The sequence below is a fragment of the Tamandua tetradactyla genome, chromosome 5 (assembly GCF_023851605.1).
Source record: "Tamandua tetradactyla isolate mTamTet1 chromosome 5, mTamTet1.pri, whole genome shotgun sequence".
Lineage (NCBI taxonomy): Eukaryota > Metazoa > Chordata > Mammalia > Pilosa > Myrmecophagidae > Tamandua > Tamandua tetradactyla.
In genome coordinates, this window is record NC_135331.1 from 87,810,706 (window position 1) to 87,828,223 (window position 17,518).

The 17,518-nt window shown below is 36.4% G+C and overlaps 1 protein-coding gene across 1 annotated transcript in view; it reads right to left on the minus strand.

The window, feature by feature from the left end:
• Positions 1-3,838: 3,838 nt before the first annotated feature.
• The window catches only part of LOC143684448 (uncharacterized), a 32,337-nt gene continuing 18,657 nt past the window's right edge, over positions 3,839-17,518 (minus strand). Inside the window, exons 10-12 of the mRNA XM_077161425.1 lie at positions 16,216-16,236; positions 9,970-9,990; positions 3,839-5,361 (exon numbers count right to left, since the gene is read on the minus strand). Of these exons, the coding sequence (XP_077017540.1) occupies positions 4,154-5,361; positions 9,970-9,990; positions 16,216-16,236 (1,250 nt within the window). The 3' untranslated portion in view covers positions 3,839-4,153. The remainder of the gene's footprint in view (positions 5,362-9,969; positions 9,991-16,215; positions 16,237-17,518) is intronic.

Genomic DNA, 17,518 nt, shown 5'->3' on the forward strand with positions numbered 1-17,518 from the left:
TTAGCTATGATGTGTCTTGGTGAGAATTTTAAAAATTTATCCTGCTTGGGATGCGCTCAGCCTCTTGAATTTGTAGGTATGTCTTTTGTCAAATTTGGGAAGTTTTCAGTCACTTCTTCAAGTCCTTTTCCAGCCAACCCTCTTTCTCCTATCCCACTGTGACTCCAATGACACAAATATTAGATCTTTTGTTATAGTTCTGTAGGTCTCTGAGGCATTGTTCTTTTTTTTTTCAGACTATTTTCTCTGTTGTACAGATTGAATAATTTCTATTGTTCTGTTTTCCAGCTCACTGATTCCTTTCTTCCCTCCATTATGCTCATCCATTCATTTAACTTTTTGTTTCAGTTGCCATATTTTTAAGTTATAAAATCTCCATTTAGTTTTTCTTTATAACTTGTATTTCTTTGCTGAGAATTTTTTCATTCGTTTTCAGTATGTTCATGATTGCTTGTTGAAAAGTTTTATCCTTGCTACTTTATAATTTTTTTCATATAATTTTAGCATCTGTGTAATCTCAGCATTGACATTTATTGATTGCATTTTTAAAAACTTTTTAAATTGTATCATATAACATATATACAAAGCAAAGAAAGAAAAAAGCAATACTTTTCAAAGTACTCTTCACTAAGTAGTTACAGGACAGATCCCAGAGTTTGTCATGGGCTACCATACCATCATCTCAGATTTTTCCTTCTAGCTGCTCCAGAATATAGGAGGCTAGAGGGAATAAATACACATATATTTTTATCGTCACAACTGACTTTTTTTTTCCCTTGTTGTGAAAAATAACATACAGACAAAAAAACAATAAATTTCAAAGCACAGCACAACAATTATAGAACAGATTTCAGAGTTTGGTATGGGTTATAATTCCACAATTTTAGGTTTTCATTTCTAGCTGCTCTAAGATACTGGAGACTAAAAGAGATATCAATATAATGATTCAGCAAGCATACTGTGAAACCCTACCTTCTCTGTATAACTCCACCATCACCTTTGATCTTTCTATCCCACTCTTTAGGGGTATTTGGACTATAGCCATTCTAACTTTTCCATGTTGGAAGGGTCTGTCAATAATATGGGGTAGGGAGATGGAACTAGTTGATGTTCTGGAGAGGCTGGGCATTGTAGGTTTCAGGACTTATCTGGTCCAGGGACCCATCTGGAGGTTGTTATTGATTGCATTTTATTCATTTGGTTTGAGATCTTCCTGGTTCTTGATACAAGTGATTTTCAAATGAAACCTGGGCAGCTTTTTGGATTCTGTTACAAGTTGTTGGATCATATCAAAACCTATTCTAGCTGACTTTTTTTGACATGGGAAGAGGGGGCAGGGAAAGGGGCTGTGTAGTCTTATCACTGCAGCACTCCTGCCAGATAGAGGTCCAAATCCATTTTGTTCATTTGCCCTTTGCAGACACCTGAGGGGTGTGCTCCCCGTGACTGCTAGGCAGGGATGGGAGTTCTGGTTCCTCATGTAGTCTGCACTGACACCTCCGTGGAGGTGGCCTCAGTGCTGCAGGTCAGGGTGAAAGTCTGGACCCTCACTAGGCCTCCTCTGAGAGCATCCTAGGTAGGAAGATGAAGACGTCTCATTACTGCTGGGTGGGTAGAAGTCTAAGCTTCCCACTGGACCATTGCTGGCATGCATAGGGTTGGGGCCGCAGTTTTCTGTGGTATTTGGCTGGAGTAGAGCAGTTATTGTCTAAAAGCTTTCTGTTTTGCTAGGATGTCTTTTTTTCCAGGATTTTTGGCTGAAGAGTGCAGGCTTTTGTTGGGGCTTTTTTTTTTTTTTTCTTTCTGTGCCTGTTGGTGTTTCTAGGTTTCCAGAAGTCTGGGATATATGAGGCAAAGATAAGACCCAGGGAACTTAACACTGTTGTTCCTTGGGTTCCAAGACCCATAGCTGGTCTGCCTTCTTCCTTGTCTTTTCAGAGTCTTCTTATGTGATATATATACATACATACATAAATATATATATATATATGTATATATACAGTCCCCAAAGTTGCAGTCCAACCTTCGAAACGATGTTTACTTCTGATGGAGTTACTTCCTTATCTCAGTTATTCTCTTCCAAAGGCCCCTTCATCTAAATATGATGTCAATATCTCTTAGAGGTAGTTTGGACACTGTAGAATAGAGAAGGCCTATCTTCTCTTTCCTTCTATTTTACTTCTAAAATTACAGGCTAAGACTGAATTATGTTCCTAGGTATCCATTACTATTTAATTTGCTGTGTTTTTCTAATTGTTATCATCCGTCAAGTTCATAAAATGTCTTCATAGACTTTATTGCAATTGCCTTAGGTCTCCTCTGAGTGCTTGTTCTTTTTAACTTACCTGCTGTATACTTCTCAATTTCTTTGCTGGTTCTACTTTTTATGTTTGCTGATTTCAGCCAAGCACGAGGTTAATTTTATAGTGTCTCTTCTGGCAATATGATATAATCCTCATTGTTTAAATATCCCTGATATGGAAATGACTTTTTAACCCATACCCATGAGTAAATCTCCCCTCCCTTCTGAATTTTATTTTATACTTGTGTTTACATCTGTCTTCAAACCTGAACAAACAACTCATTGTCTTTCTCCCAAGTAGCTCTCCCTCTGAACTTTTCTTCTGCTCTGATTAGTGCTTTCATTGTACTAGTTGCCAAGTGTTAAAACCTTGGAGTTATCTTTGTTTCTCTCTTTGCCACACACATTCCATTAGTTGTGAAAGTCAGTTCATTTTTCTTTCAAAATAATTCTAACATCTGTTTCTTTCACTTTGCTTTCGTTATTTCCAAATTAGTTGAGGTTCTTGACTTTTATGGCTCAATCATTACAATAGTCTTCTAAGTGGTCTGCCATCCTTGTTCCTCTCTTCTAAACCACAAGATTACTCTTTCTAAAAGACAACTCAGATTATCCCTTTGTTGCCTATCAAATAAATGAAATAAAAACTCAAGTCCTTCCAGAACCAGGCTTTGGTTTCTTGTTCCAATGTTATTTTCATCTTAATACTTCCAGTGCTTGCCAAATTTCAGTCATTCAGGTGCCATGATTTGTCATAATTTTTGCTATATCTGAATATAACCTGTATTATTTTTTACTTAATGTTTCTTTTAAAGTGACTCACGCTTTTACTTAGCCTCATCATGATCTATAATGTCTGAGACTCATGAGCTTGATGGACTGTGTATACTATTTTCTAATTCACATAAAAATAAACATTAAATGCTTACCATTAAAATGTTTACATGAGCACCATCTGAAATCATCTTGACTACCATTGATAGTCTGGGAACTAAACTTTGGTGAATACTGGCATACCCAAATTCTTAGCTCTTCTCCCTGCATACTCTAACCGTTTTTTTCTAGAATTCTCTCACTTCCTTTCTCAGCCAATTAAATTCAGTAAACACTGTGGTACGTACTAAGGATGGAAATAATGATAAGATATAGTTCTCCCTTTAAGGATGCTATGCTCTGTTAGAGGAATTGCCAAGTCCAGGGAACTAATAGACTATCAAAATCCCACCTGCCCTTTATGATGTTTAGCTCAGATCCTACTTTGTATGAAAGTTCTTCATGTATGACTTTTATCCAAGGAGATTTTCCTTTTTTATTTTTTCTATTGTAGTTAATACACTGAATCATTTATTTGACACTAACCACTTACTTTTTTTTTTGACTTTTTAAAATATTGCTTCAGTGTTCATCAAAAGAAGATATGCTTATCTTCTTTTGATGAAAGTATTTATGGTATTCCTCTTAAGACGTTGCACTTAATAGGGACTCAATTTGGTGAGACAGGGAAATACCATACTTTCAAGGCAAAATAACTCTACATTTCTTTAATCGGAATTTTATTTCAGAAAATTTGTATTTTCTTGACAATGAATATCATGAAAATGAACTTTGAAAAAAATCACTTTTGTCAGCTGAACTTTGAGACTGAGAAACCTAAAAAAATGCAAGTGCTAAAGGATCTTTCCCTACATTACAAGCAAAGGAGCAGAAACTTTGTGACTGAAGAGAATATAGGGAGTCTCTGATTTTAATCCATATCACAGATGACTGGAAGCTTGTTTTGCAGTTGATGTGTTGAAGTTAAATTATTCAGTCCTCATTTGTTCTTCTGTAAACTTTGGCACTGTTTGTTCTTTATTGTGACATTTTACTTGCTTTTTTAACCTCGGCATTTTCTTTCTGGTCTTTGTCCTTCTTGCTGACTTTACTCTCCCTTGCATCTCTTTTCAAAGTGTTTCTTTTCACAGTACTTTTCTTCCTTTCCTTGCTCTCCTTCTTGTCCATATTCTTCTTGTCTTTGTCCTCCTCTACCTTCTTGTCCTTATCCTCCTTTTTCTCCTTGTTCTCATCTCCCAGCTTCTCTTTGTCTTTCTCTTTGCTCCCGTCTTTCATGGCCCCCTCCTCCTCCTTGTGTGTGCCTCCCTTCATGGCCTCATCGTCCTTCTTCGGTTCGCCTCCCTCCATGTTCTTGTCCTCCTCCTTGTCTTCACCTCCCTTCATGTCCTTGTCTTCCTGCTTTTGCTCACCTCCCTTTGTGTCCTTGTCCTCCTCCTCAAGTTCACCTCCTTTTATGACCTGGATCTCCTCCTTGTCTTCACCTCTTTTTATGACCTGGATCTCCTCCTTGTCTTCACCTCCTTTTATGTCCTGGATCTCCTCCTTGTCTTCACCTCCTTTTATGTCCTGGATCTCCTTCTTCTGTTCACCTCCCTTTATACCCTTGTCTTCCTTCTTCTGTTCACCTCCCTTGGTGTCCTTGATCTCTTTCTTGTCCTCACCTTCCTTTATGTCCTGGATCTCCTTCTTCTGTTCACCTCCCTTGGTGTCCTTGTCCTCTTTCTTGTCTTCACCTCCCTTCATGACTTTGTATTCCTTCTTATCATCTTTTCCTATCTTGCCTTTATTGTCCTTATCCGTATCTTCTTTCTTATCCTTGTCCTCATGTCCCCTTTTGTCTTGATCTCCTTGCTTGTCTTTGTTATCCTTTTGCTCTTTTTGTGCAGATTTATCTTTTTCACGATCTCCTTCCTTTGGTTGGCCCTTACCCATTTCCTTTTTCTTGTCTGTGCCCTTCTCTGTATCTTCCTTTTCTTTTTTCTCTTCTTTTTTCTGCATCCCCCCAGGAACAGCTTCAACTTTCTCTCCAGTTTTCTGTTTTAGTCTCTTTACACTGATCTCCTTAGGGCCAGCCACTTGTCCCTTATGCTGGTATGCAAGAGTGATTTGACTGGTTTGTGATGGGACTGGTTGAACTTTTAAAGCAATTTCCTGTTTCTGAGTAGCTTTTCTTGATTCTCTCATGCCACTTTTTAACTCTGATTTTGAAGATCTTCTCAAATTACCTGAAAATGTAACAAAGCATATAATAAAAGTACATAATTAATATCTGAGGTAATTTCTCCCTGTTGTACCACTTTTACTTTTGCATAGTTTGAGGCAATAATAATATAAAATGTATGAAGTTGCACACAAACACAGGATTAGATAAGAGAGCATTGAGAGGGAGGTAAACCTATTCGTTTACCTTTCCTTTTGACCTCCAAAGAGAATTGAAATATTTCATGACCTTTTAACATCTATTATTGCTTAAATTTGTTCAAATATATTATCATTTAAAAATCTATTACTGTACTAACTTTGCCTCCTTGACTTTAATTCATCCTCACTTTGTCTTTTCTTGCTTTTTTTTCTGTTCTTCCCCCAGAGTCATTGTTAGTAAATTTAGGAGTTTTTGCTGACTACCTAGGCTAACCAATTCCAGAATAATATTTCTCTCATATCTAATATCTCCATTTTTCCCCAAGAGTAGTAAGTATGATATTAGGACTGATTTTTTGTTGTTGATAAGCGCTTAAACATCTATCAGGAGAGTTTTCCTCTCTTTTAGTTAAGACAGTTTGCTCTTTTTATAACATTAATAACTTGACAGAATGCTGAGTAATGAGCAAAGGATGGGAAATATAGGTATTGTTTTTTTAATGTTAGCAATGATGGTTCTCTCTAGGAACTATGGAAGAGAAACAACAAAACTATAGTTAAGGGGAAAATAATGTGTGTTTGTGAATGTGATTTTACTAAATATTTTTGTAAAATAGAAACACCAGTGTGACTAGGTCACAGGCTCTTATATGTAAAGACATTCTTCTTAGGAAGGAAGCTCTAGGACTTCATGTCTGTGTCTGTGGAGCTATAGCCCTGTTCAGGGTAGAGTTTTAGAAGGCGCTAGAAGACAGGTAGATTTTCATCATCTTTTTTTCTCTTGGCCCTTATAAAAAATGGAAACATTAACAATTTCTGAAATTGTTAAAAATCTCTCCTGTAGAGAGCCGCTTTCCGGGTTTGGCCTAGTGGACACGCTGCAGCCTGCTCTAGAGTTCCCCCCGCCCATCGAGTGAGCCAAGATGGCGCTCACATCCTGCTTCTGCAAATGACGCACACGCCCACCAACCCTATCTTCCAATCACCTCTGTATACGTGGCACTAACCTATTGGGTTTGGGCACAGTATATAAGAGGTTACCCGGACGGGGTGGGTGGAGACGACCCACAGGGAGCCGTGCCTGACGGCCGCATAGAGGTTGTTCCCCCGCGGGAAATTTCGCCCGCGCGGAACCTGTAACAGAGAATGCAAGCTTAACTCCAGTAAAGGTCTGTGCTTACAACTGCTACGTGTCTTGGATCTGTGTTTCTCACCAGCGCGGATTTGTCTGCGTCTCTCTGTCTCTCCTCATTGTCTCACCCGCCGGCCGGGGGCTTGACGCTGAGCGAGAAGTCGCGGACACTCTCCTTTCAAAAAATCTGCTGTGCTAAATTTCATGTATATTCTTTATTTTCCTAATTCTTTTTCTTTCTTCCTTTCCCCAATAAATTGAGGTGGTAAATTTTTTAGTTGCTGCCTGTAACTCCCTAGAAACAGTTCTAGATGATTACTTCCTTATGTTTTTCTCTTAGGTGAATATTGCTATATCTTTTAGTCTCCAGCGTCTTGGAGCAGCTAGAAGGAAAAACTTAAAATTGTACAACTGTGATGCATACCAAGCTCTGAAATCTGTTCTATAACTAACTGTTGTGATATGCTTTGAAATTTATTGCTTTTTTGTGATATGTTATTTTTCACAATTAAAAAAGTGCTAATTCTTTCTAAAATAACATTAATATATCTTCTGCTTAAGTGGCAACACTTAGTGTCTTACATTGTCCAAGACCAAGTTATTTTTTTTTATAGGACAATGGAAAGGGAATTTATTAGGAGTTACTACAAACTTCCTAAAGCTAAAAATTTCATTTTAATATATATTTTTTATAAAAGGTGTATATTTCATGTTGATAATCTTTCTTTCTTAGGATATCAATGGTCTGAGTCCCAGGCCCACCAAATCCTTCATGAGATGTGCTGTGGAGGTTTAGTCTGGTTCAGATAGAGATTAAGACCCAAAAGAAAACATAACTATTTGAGGTTGCTTTGTCTGGAACACGTTGGATATAATTTATATTGATGTTCTTTGATTTTTTCCTTCCTTTATTCATTTCTTTATTCTATTAATGATTCATTAAACAAGTATTAACCATACATTGTGTTACAGACACTATGCCTAGTACAAGAAATGATGCTGAGAGCAAATTCAAGGATATTCAGCTTATGAAATCTTAGTGAATGTTTCTCTGCCTGATAGATTTGGAGTAAGATATTGCCTCATTTCCATGAAGTATATAATGCCCTCTCTTATTAAAATCACAGACGCTTCTGTCTAAATGGCCTTTATTTTTCTCCTGAATTATTTTAAGCTCCTTTATTACCCCAGGACCTGAGCTTTTCAGGGTTGTAACAGAGTTCCTTATATCAATGACCTGACATATTGAAGCCTGCTTTCATAGTAAACTTATTTGGCAAATATCATTATTACCTGCATTTTATCAATGAAATAAATTGCCCAAGCTCAGCCAACTTTTAATTGGATTTGAACCTTAATAGCTTGACTCCAGGACCCTTGCTCTAAACAGTTATACTCCCATCCCTTCCCCCCAAACCATAACAACAACAACTCCATGTTGGCTCTTCTGATTCTATAATCCTAGACTTCCAAGTCTCTTTCTTTAAACTTTACTTCCTTGATTTTTTTTCCCCACTCAAGAGTTTATTTTTGCTGTCTCTCCTTCTCTCAGTTCAGTTTTATTGTCTCTTCATCCTTTCAAATAAGAAAGGATTATTAACCATTTTTTCATCACAGACCAAGTAGCTGGCAGCTCTGGTATGGGAATCCAGTTTGACTCTACATCATTCTACTTCTTTCCAAGATTTATAGATGAACGAGAAGACCATCATGTTCTTCCCTTTTTAAAGAAAAAAGAATTTATTTTACTGACGATAGAGGACTGGGCAGAGGAATGCTGCCCCTGTACTTGCAGTCCTAACAGTTAAGTGAAGTTCGGCCATGTTAACAAAGGCTGCGTTAAGGAGGTGGATATTTGAACTAAATGTATGCTCAGTGTCTCGAAGGTGTCAAAACCTAGGTCTCCTTTTATGGAAGACAGGTTGGTGTATCAGGGAGTACTGTCTTTAGTGGCCAGCACTGTACAGAGGAAAAAGCATTAACAGGTGGATTAAAATTGTAAATGTAAAAGGTAAAATTGTAGCTCTAATTAGAGAAAATATTAGAGAATATCTTCAATGGTCTTGAGTGTAGTGAAGAATTTCTTAGATTCCACAAAGTACACATTATAACATGAAAACAAATGTATTTGATGACATCAACTAAGGGTACCATAGATAAAGTTCAGAGACATATAACAAATTAAGAGAGGATATTTTGAAAGTATAAACACCATGAAGGATTAATATCTATAATATGCAAGAGATGCTTGTCAAGTAACAAGAAAGAGATGGAAAACCATATGGAAAAAATGGGCAAATCATACGAATTGGCAATTGTGCTGATTTGAAAGTATTATGTACCCTAGAAAAGCCACGTTTTAATCCTGATCCAATCCTGTGGAGCAGCCATTTCTTTTAATCCTGATTCAATACTGTAGGTCAGAAACTTTTGATTAGATTATCTCCATGAAGACACGGCGTGCCCAATTGTGGGTGTGGCCTTTGATTAGATGGAGATGTGTTCCACCCATTCCAGGTGGGTCCTGATTAAGTTATTGGAATCCTTTAGAAGTGAAAACATTTTGGAGAGAGTCAGAAATGACAGAAACTTTAGAGCTGTCAAAGAAAACAGAGACACGGATATTTGGAGATGCTTGGAGCCCAGCAGATGTTGCCATGCGACGTTAAGCAAGCCAGAACCAGGAGAGAGACATGGGAAGCCAAGAGATGAAAGCTGGCCCTGGAGAAGTAAACTGAGGAACCCCCACAGGAACAGAGGCTGAAGTCAAAGAAGCCCAAGGGCAAGGGACCAGCAGATGCAGCCACATTAATACTCAGCTGTCAGAGCTGTTACTGACCCATCGGCCTTCCTTGAGTGAAGGTAACTTCTTGTTTGTGCTTTAATTTGGACGCTTTCACTTCCTTAGAACTGTGAACTTGTAACTTATTATATTCCCCTTTATAAAAGCCATTCCATTTCTGGTATACTGCATTCTGGCAGCTTGCAAACTAACAACAACTTACAGAAAGGAAGCTGAATGACTAATGAATATATAAGTAGATTATGATATCACCAGCAGGCATTGAAAATTCATTTAACTTAAGAACTTTAGTATTTTTTTTTTTTCTTGAGCAAGATATAATTATGTGTTAAAGCTGAGTCAGTTGACTTGCAACAATGATAATAACCTTTACAGGTTATTCTTTCAAAAATTCAGTGGAGTTTAATTTCTAGCAATCTGAGAAAATTCTTAACTTGTCCCCCACGGACAATGATAACCAGAAAAATTAATAATAATCCCATGTACATTGTAAAAATATGTTATATAAAATAATTACAAATAAGATAACGTACTTACTTGGATGTGGTACAGCTTTTGCTGAAATACAAATAGAAATAAATAATTTTGTTAACCAATTATGGATACAACATACTTTCCCCTGCAACCACCCACTGGATAGTCTTAGAAATGGTCAACCTAGAAGCATAAGCATGTCTACATCAGTTACTTTGAAGCTGATGATCATTTATGAAATGGTATATGATGTTCAGTTATGATACTGGAAAGAAATCTTGGCAGGACCTTGGTCTAATTACCCAGTTGCTGTGGTTTCTCCTGCAACAAGCCCTTCAGGTGAGGAAATATTTCTTTGCACAGTCAATTAAAAAAAAATTTTTTTTATTATATAGCATAACATACATACAAAACAAAGAAATAAAAAAGCAATAGTTTTCAAAGCACTCTTCAGCAAGTAGTTACAGGACAGATCCCAGAGTTTGTCGTGGACTACTATATGATCCTCTCATATTTTTACTTCTAGCTGCTCCAGAATATAGGAGGCTAAAGGGCTTAAATATTTTTTTTATCATCACAATCGACTTTTTTTCCTTCTCTTTTTTTTGTGAAAAATACCATAGATACAAAAAAGCTATAAATTTCAAAGCACAGAATTACAATTTGTTGTAGAACATATTTCAGAGTTTGACATGGGTTACAATTTCATAATTTTAGGTTTTTACTTCTTGCTGCTCTAAAATACTGGAGACTAAAAGAGATATCAATTTAATGACTCAGCATTCATATTCCTTTGTTAAATCTTATCTTCTCTATATAACCCCACCATCACCTTTTGATCTTTCTATCCCTCTCTTTAGGGGTGTTAGGGCTGTGGCAATTCTAAATATTTCGTATTGGAAGGGTCTGTCACTAATATGGGGTAGGGAGATGGAACTATCTGATGTTCTGGAGAGGCTGGGCTAGGTTTCAGGACTTATCTGGACCAGGGACCCATCTGGAGGTTGTAGGTTTCTGGAAAGTTACCCTAGTGCATGGAACTCTTGTGGAATCCTAGATACTGCCCCAGGTGTTCTTTAGGATTGGCTGGAATGGTCCTGGTTGGGGGTTGGCAGGTTATGATAGGTAGCAAAATCTAACTGAAGCACAGTCAATTTTTAAGACGCCTCCATCCAGTTCATATTTTTATATGGTTTGAATACGTATCTATTGAGCATTAGTGTAATAGTTACATTTGCAAAGACACAAACAAATGATATGGGCATTCTTTATTTCTTCCTGGTCTCTCAGGTGCTTCGCGAGTTTTCAGAGGCTGGCAAATGCCTGTTTCTTTCCTTTTCCTCCTTTTACAATTTTCTCAATTCTTACCCTGTAACTTCTCTTACTTATGGTCTTGTTTTTCAGCTGTTATTCACGTATTTGAGAAAGAATCTGTGACTTAAATCACGATTTTTTGTTCTGCTTTTTATTCTTTTTGCTAATCAGTGGAGCTGTTGGTCTGCAAACTCACTGGAGAATTTTAACTGGCACAAAAAGCAACTGGAAAAGATGAAGGACTTCTTGAAAAAAATTTCCACTGTAGGAACGAATTACAGAATTTTATTTAGTCTAATGAATCCTATAATTAAAGAAATAGAAAATCAACTTATTAAGTTAATTCAGCAAATATTAACATACAGAAAAATGTGTTAGAAACTATTTTAATTGTTTTATATTTATTATATTAACCAACTATTCTCCCACATTTAGACCTCTAGACTCTTCTGAGATTTTAACTATAGTTGTAAATATTTTACTATTATTATTATTCGCATTATTATTTTTTGGCTAATAAAAAAACTTAGACCCATGAATTCAAGCATCTAGTTTATTAATTTGGAGTACTTCACGTTCCACTAGAAACATCCATATGCACCTGTTTTGTTACTAACATCACTAGTTTTTATTTATGCTCATGTAACTTTGCTAAGTAATACATCTGAGTAGTTATATCTTGCATTTTAAAAATGTATATCGATGCTTAATAATTTTCTACATATTTATTCTTTGTAGTTTCTGTTAAGGAAATTAATTTTACTTGTCCTTTGACTATTTGTTAACAAAAACATGAATATGTACCTTATGGACTTATAATAACTACACAGGTACACTTGGTAGTTCAAACTTGCTCTATCATCCTAAACATAGTTTTCCCAAAGTGTTACTTTGAGGGAGTCTGATTCTAATTATTCCTGTTGTGTTCTAGGAGAAAAACTTATGCAGTTCATTTTAGAGGAGAGTGAATTGTCTTCCTGGATACCTTTCAGCTTTTATTTTCTTACTTGTTGCAGTAAATTTACATCGTTTGGGGCCTTTGCCTGAAATTAGACCTTTAATTTCCCTCCTCTTTATCATGCTCCTACTAACTGGATCTCTTTGCTTACATTTGTGAATATCTTATTGGATTCCAGGTTATTCTGGTTTAGCATTAATACAAATTTTAAAGGAAAGGTAGAACGATATTTATCTTAATACATACAATTATTTTGTATCCTTTTATATTTTCCCAACATCATTACAGTGAGAAAATATTAAGAAATATGATTATAGAGATTTTTTACAGTCAAAACGAATAATGGCAATACTAATTAAAAGTAGCTTATACCCTGCTGAATTCAGAATTTGAAAAAGAATCTGATGAGTAGTGTAGGTTCTTTAAAATAGAGAGACAAGTAAGTAAATAACTGAATTTCGTCTTGCTTGTGAAGATATCACATGAAGCATTTAGTACCATTTGTGAATTAGAACAAAATTGTTGTTCTTGCAATTTTCAGAAAAGAGAAATGAAGGAGTTTTCAGAACAGATGAACTCTGTGGAGTCAAGTTGATTCCTTTAGTGGGCTATCACTTTTTAATTTTAGCCAGCTCAAGGGGAAAATAGAATTATTTTTGGTATGATGATGTTTATTTAAGCATACAATGGGTGCTCAAAAGACAGTTGCTGAATGAATGCGACAGTGTGGTCTGGAGCCCTGGAGGGACAGTTGCACTGGTGCCATAGATGAAGCAGTTAACATCTGGCAGTTGAACTATGGATGAGCAAGAGATTGTTCAGGAGCCTGTGGAGAGAGGAAAGGGCTTATGAAAGACCTGTGAGGAAATTAAGATTTAAGAGACAGGCAGAGGAAGAGATAGGTAACAATGGCACAGGGCAAGAGATGTGGGAAGAAAACACAGAGTAGAGTGTGGTGTCAGGGGAAGGAAATGTTTCAAGGGAGGAGACAATAGTGCCAGACTCTATAGAGGTCAAATGAAGATTGAAAAATAGGGACTGGATTTCATAAAAAAATGGCTCAGTTGGTTTTGTGCAGCAGGTGGGGATGGAATCCAGGTTGTGTTGGACGGAGAAGTGAATGTTGAAGAAGTAGAGGCAGGAGGTAAGGACAACTCTTTGATTGTGGTTTGGTCATATTAGAGAGGAGAGATGGTATGGTTGGAAGAGCTGGTTGGGTCAGGATTTAAAAAAGATTTTAAATATGAATGGGTAGGATCTAACAGAAAGAGAGAAGTTGAAGATAAGGAGAAAAGGAGACTTGATCTGAGTAAGCCCTCTAAGTGGGTGAAAGGGAATTAGATTTAGAATGTAGTAAAGGCATTGTTTTTTGATAGGTAGGAGAATACTGCTATCATAGCAAGAGGAGGGAAGATAAGTGAATGTATTTCACTGCAGGTTATTTAGTGGCAGAAATTGAGGGATGATATTTGATGCTTTAAAATTCTTTTAAATTGCTATATCACTCCAGGGCTTGTGGCTTCTCAAGGCATTTGCAAATTTATCTATGTTGATGTGAAATTTTGAAGTTTGCATGTCTGGTAATTTAAGCCGTTTGCTCCTCATTTATCACAAAATCTAAGTTTCTGAGATTTTAATTACTTTCTCGTATTTACAAGTCATTTTGAGTGTATGAATTAGGTGGAGGGTTGTACTCCCCCGTTTGCTTTTTATATCCAAAATGAGATGATTAAAGTCAGTTTGATTTTGTTAAACTTTCTCCTTTCTGTTTTTTTACCCTGTGCACTTTTATTTTCTACTTTTCCTCCGTTCTTTTTGAAATGTTGTTCCTTTTCAATTATATCCTACCAATTTTGATAGGCTAGAAGAAATACAGGTGTAGCCAATTCTTTTATTCATTTTGGCTGTTGTCTAGACTTCTGACTTACTTTGGGGAGCCAGGTATTAATTTATACATTTTCTTTATGATTTTTCTTCCTTATTCCTACCCATTAAAAAAACTTTCATTTTATTTTCCCAACTGCATTTCATTTCATTTAAATTCTTTGAATGCTCCCCCATCTCCTTCCCCAAGAATGTTCTTTGTGTTTTGGCAAGTCAGCTGATTTGATACAATGACAAAATTTTCAGCTTATTCACTGTACAAATCAGTGTGGTTTCATTTCATGGTAATTATCAATATAGTAAAATGATTAACTTTCACCCAACTGACAATGACAGTAGGAGTTCCACACACTCGGTCGTCATTGAACAGTAAAGTTATGTTCTAGTTTGCTAGCTGCCAGGATGCGATATACCAGAAATGGAATGACTTTTAAAAAGGGGAATTTAATAAGTGGCTAGTTTACAGTTCTAAGGCCGAGAAAATGTCCGAATTAAAACAAGTCTGTAGAAATGTCCAATCTAAGGCATCCAGGGAAAGATACCTTGGTTCAAGAAGGCTGATGAAGTTCACGGTTTCCCTCCCAAGTGGAAGGGCACATGGTGAACACAGCATCATCTGCTAGATTCTTCTTCTGGCTTCTGTTTCATGAAGCTCTCGGGGAGGCATTTTCTTTCTTCATCTCCAAAGGTTGCTGGCTGGTGGACTCTGCTTCTTGTGGCTATGTCGTTCTGCTCTGCTCTCTCTGATTCTCTTTCATTCTTCAAAATGTTTCCTCTTTTACAGGACTCCAGAAACTAATCAAAACCCACCCAAATGGGTGGAGACATGCCTCCCCTAATCCAGTTTAACAACCACTCTCGATTGGGTTACATCTCCCGGGAGATGATCTAATTACATACAGTATTCAATAGGGATTAGTCTGCCTTTACAAGATGGGATTTTGATTAAAACATGGCTTTTCTCGGGTACATACATCATTTCAAACCAACACAAGTTATAAATAAAATAATGTACTTATTAATGTATGTGCAGCTTTTGTTGCAATACAAACACTAATTATTTGTTAATTTATGATTAAACCACATATTTTCCTCCTTTTAACCTTCTAATGTAGAAGCTTATAATAATACCCAAGAAGCACAACCACCTCTGCATTGGTTATTTTTTCTTTTTGCATTGATTATTTTAATACTGTCATTCTTGGCCAGGTGGTTCTTTATGGGTTGTGCAAGATTGGAGAGAACTGTGGTGGGATTCTTTAATCTTATACCCACTTGCTATTGTAGCTCTTCTGTGATATTCCTGCTAAGTGACATCTTATATGTGGGCCTTTTCATTGAAGGGGAACGTCTATGTATATACCCTCCAAAATTGAAAGCAGGGACTAGAACACTGATGTTCACAGTCAAATGATGAAAGCAACCCAAGTGTCCATCAACCTATGAACGGATAAACAAAACGTGGTATATACATACAATGGAATATCATGCAGCACCTAAAAGGAATGAAGTTCTGACACATGTGACAACATGGATGAGCCTTGAAGACATCAAGTTGAGTGAAGTAAAGCCAAAAAGACAAATATTGTATTATCTTACTGATATGAAATAATTAGAAGACGTAAATTCACAGAGTCAGAATCTACAAGACAGATTACCAGGGAATGGGGTGGGAGTAGGGAATAGGAAGTTAAGGCTTAAAATGTTCAGAGTTACCATTTGGGATGGGTGGAAAATTTTAGTAATGGATGGTGGTGATGGTAACACATTACTGTGAACATAATTAACAGCACTGAATAATACATTTGAATGTAGTTAAAAGTGGAAATTTAGGTTGTATATATGTCACTAAAAAATCCTACGGACCTGCACTATACAAACAATGAACCCTAAGATAAACCATGGATTATAGTTAATAGTACACTTATAAAATATGCTTTCAAGAATTGTAACATGTTACCACAGCAACGCAAGTGTTAATGGGAGGGTGGTTTATGGGGACCGAATATTTTATGTATGAGTTTTCTGTATATGGGGACCCTGTATCTTACGTATAAGTTTTCTGTAAATTCTACAAATTCTCTAATTTAAAAAATGTAAAAAAAAAAAAAAAGTGAAATGATTCTAGAGTGGATCATGGGAAAGGAACTTACGTTTGCCTCTCTCATCTCTTCCTATAATAAAAGAGAAATAAATGAAGATTAAAAATTTTAAATATAATGTTTTTTAAATACAAATAATTACAACAGTTTGGTATAACTAATTGATTACCACTTCCTCAGGAACTGTTCCAGTGATTTAACTATTTTAATCCCCACTGAAGTCCTATTGAGGTGGCTATTATTATATCCATTTAATCCTTGAAAGAACTGGGCATAGATTGTCCAAGATCAGAAATGTTTTAAATGATGGAGTCTGGATTTGTACCTAAATCACCAAATCCCCAGAGACCATACTTCAATGGGTATCTATGTAGTATGTTATTCTGTCTTTAAATTTTCATGTTGACTGCTTTAACACTATCATCTAAGGACAGTGAACACTCATTAGAATCAGACCTTCCTTGACTTGTTCATTAGTTATCATCCTTTCTTTATTTCTTTGTCTTCTATTTAGCTGTCTTTAATATTCTGTGAGGCAGAGAACATTATTAATTTATTGGCAGTCACTGATGAAGTCAATGTAATCTCATAGTGGAATCCATATTTGTTTAACTTCATCTTTATACCTTCACAAGCTTTGCAGAAATGAGAGGAGATACTCTTCCTCCAATTTTAAAACATGTATTTAGCAAACGTCTACCATGTTCTAGGCATGGTCTCCTCTGAAGACTTAACAGTTTAGTAGAGCAGTCAGTCATGTTAAGCAGTAATTGCATTGAGTCGGAAGAACTCATTACAGACACCACAAGATCCTGAGGAGGAAGTGCCACTCCTCTCCTTTTTTTCCTCTCAGACTGTCTAAGAGTGAAAATCTTCGAGAAGTGTGGTCTCTTCCCCTATGGAAGGACAGTCTGCTGGAAAGGGACAATCTGTCTTTATGGGGTCAGCCTGGTACACTGGAAATAGCATGAACAGATAAATTAAAGACCTAAATGTGAAAACTTAAAACTGCTAGGGTAATGGAAGAAAAAGTCACCTTTATGACCCTGGGTGTGGGAAAGGACTTTGTGGAACTCCCAAAGCCCAAATCATAATGTGAAAAACTGCCATATTTGGCCACATCTAAATGAAATATTTCTGTTCAACTAAGTATATCATAGACAGATTTAAGAGATGCTTAATAGATTTGGAGAAGATAGTTTCAAAGTCTAAAAGTCTCAAAAAGTTAATATTGGAACAGAGAAGGGATACTTGTAAAGCACCAAGAAGGAGAGAGGAAACCAATCTGAGAAAGAACTAAGAGCATATGAATAGGCAACTTAAAAACAGCTAACTATTATATAAAGAAGCATAA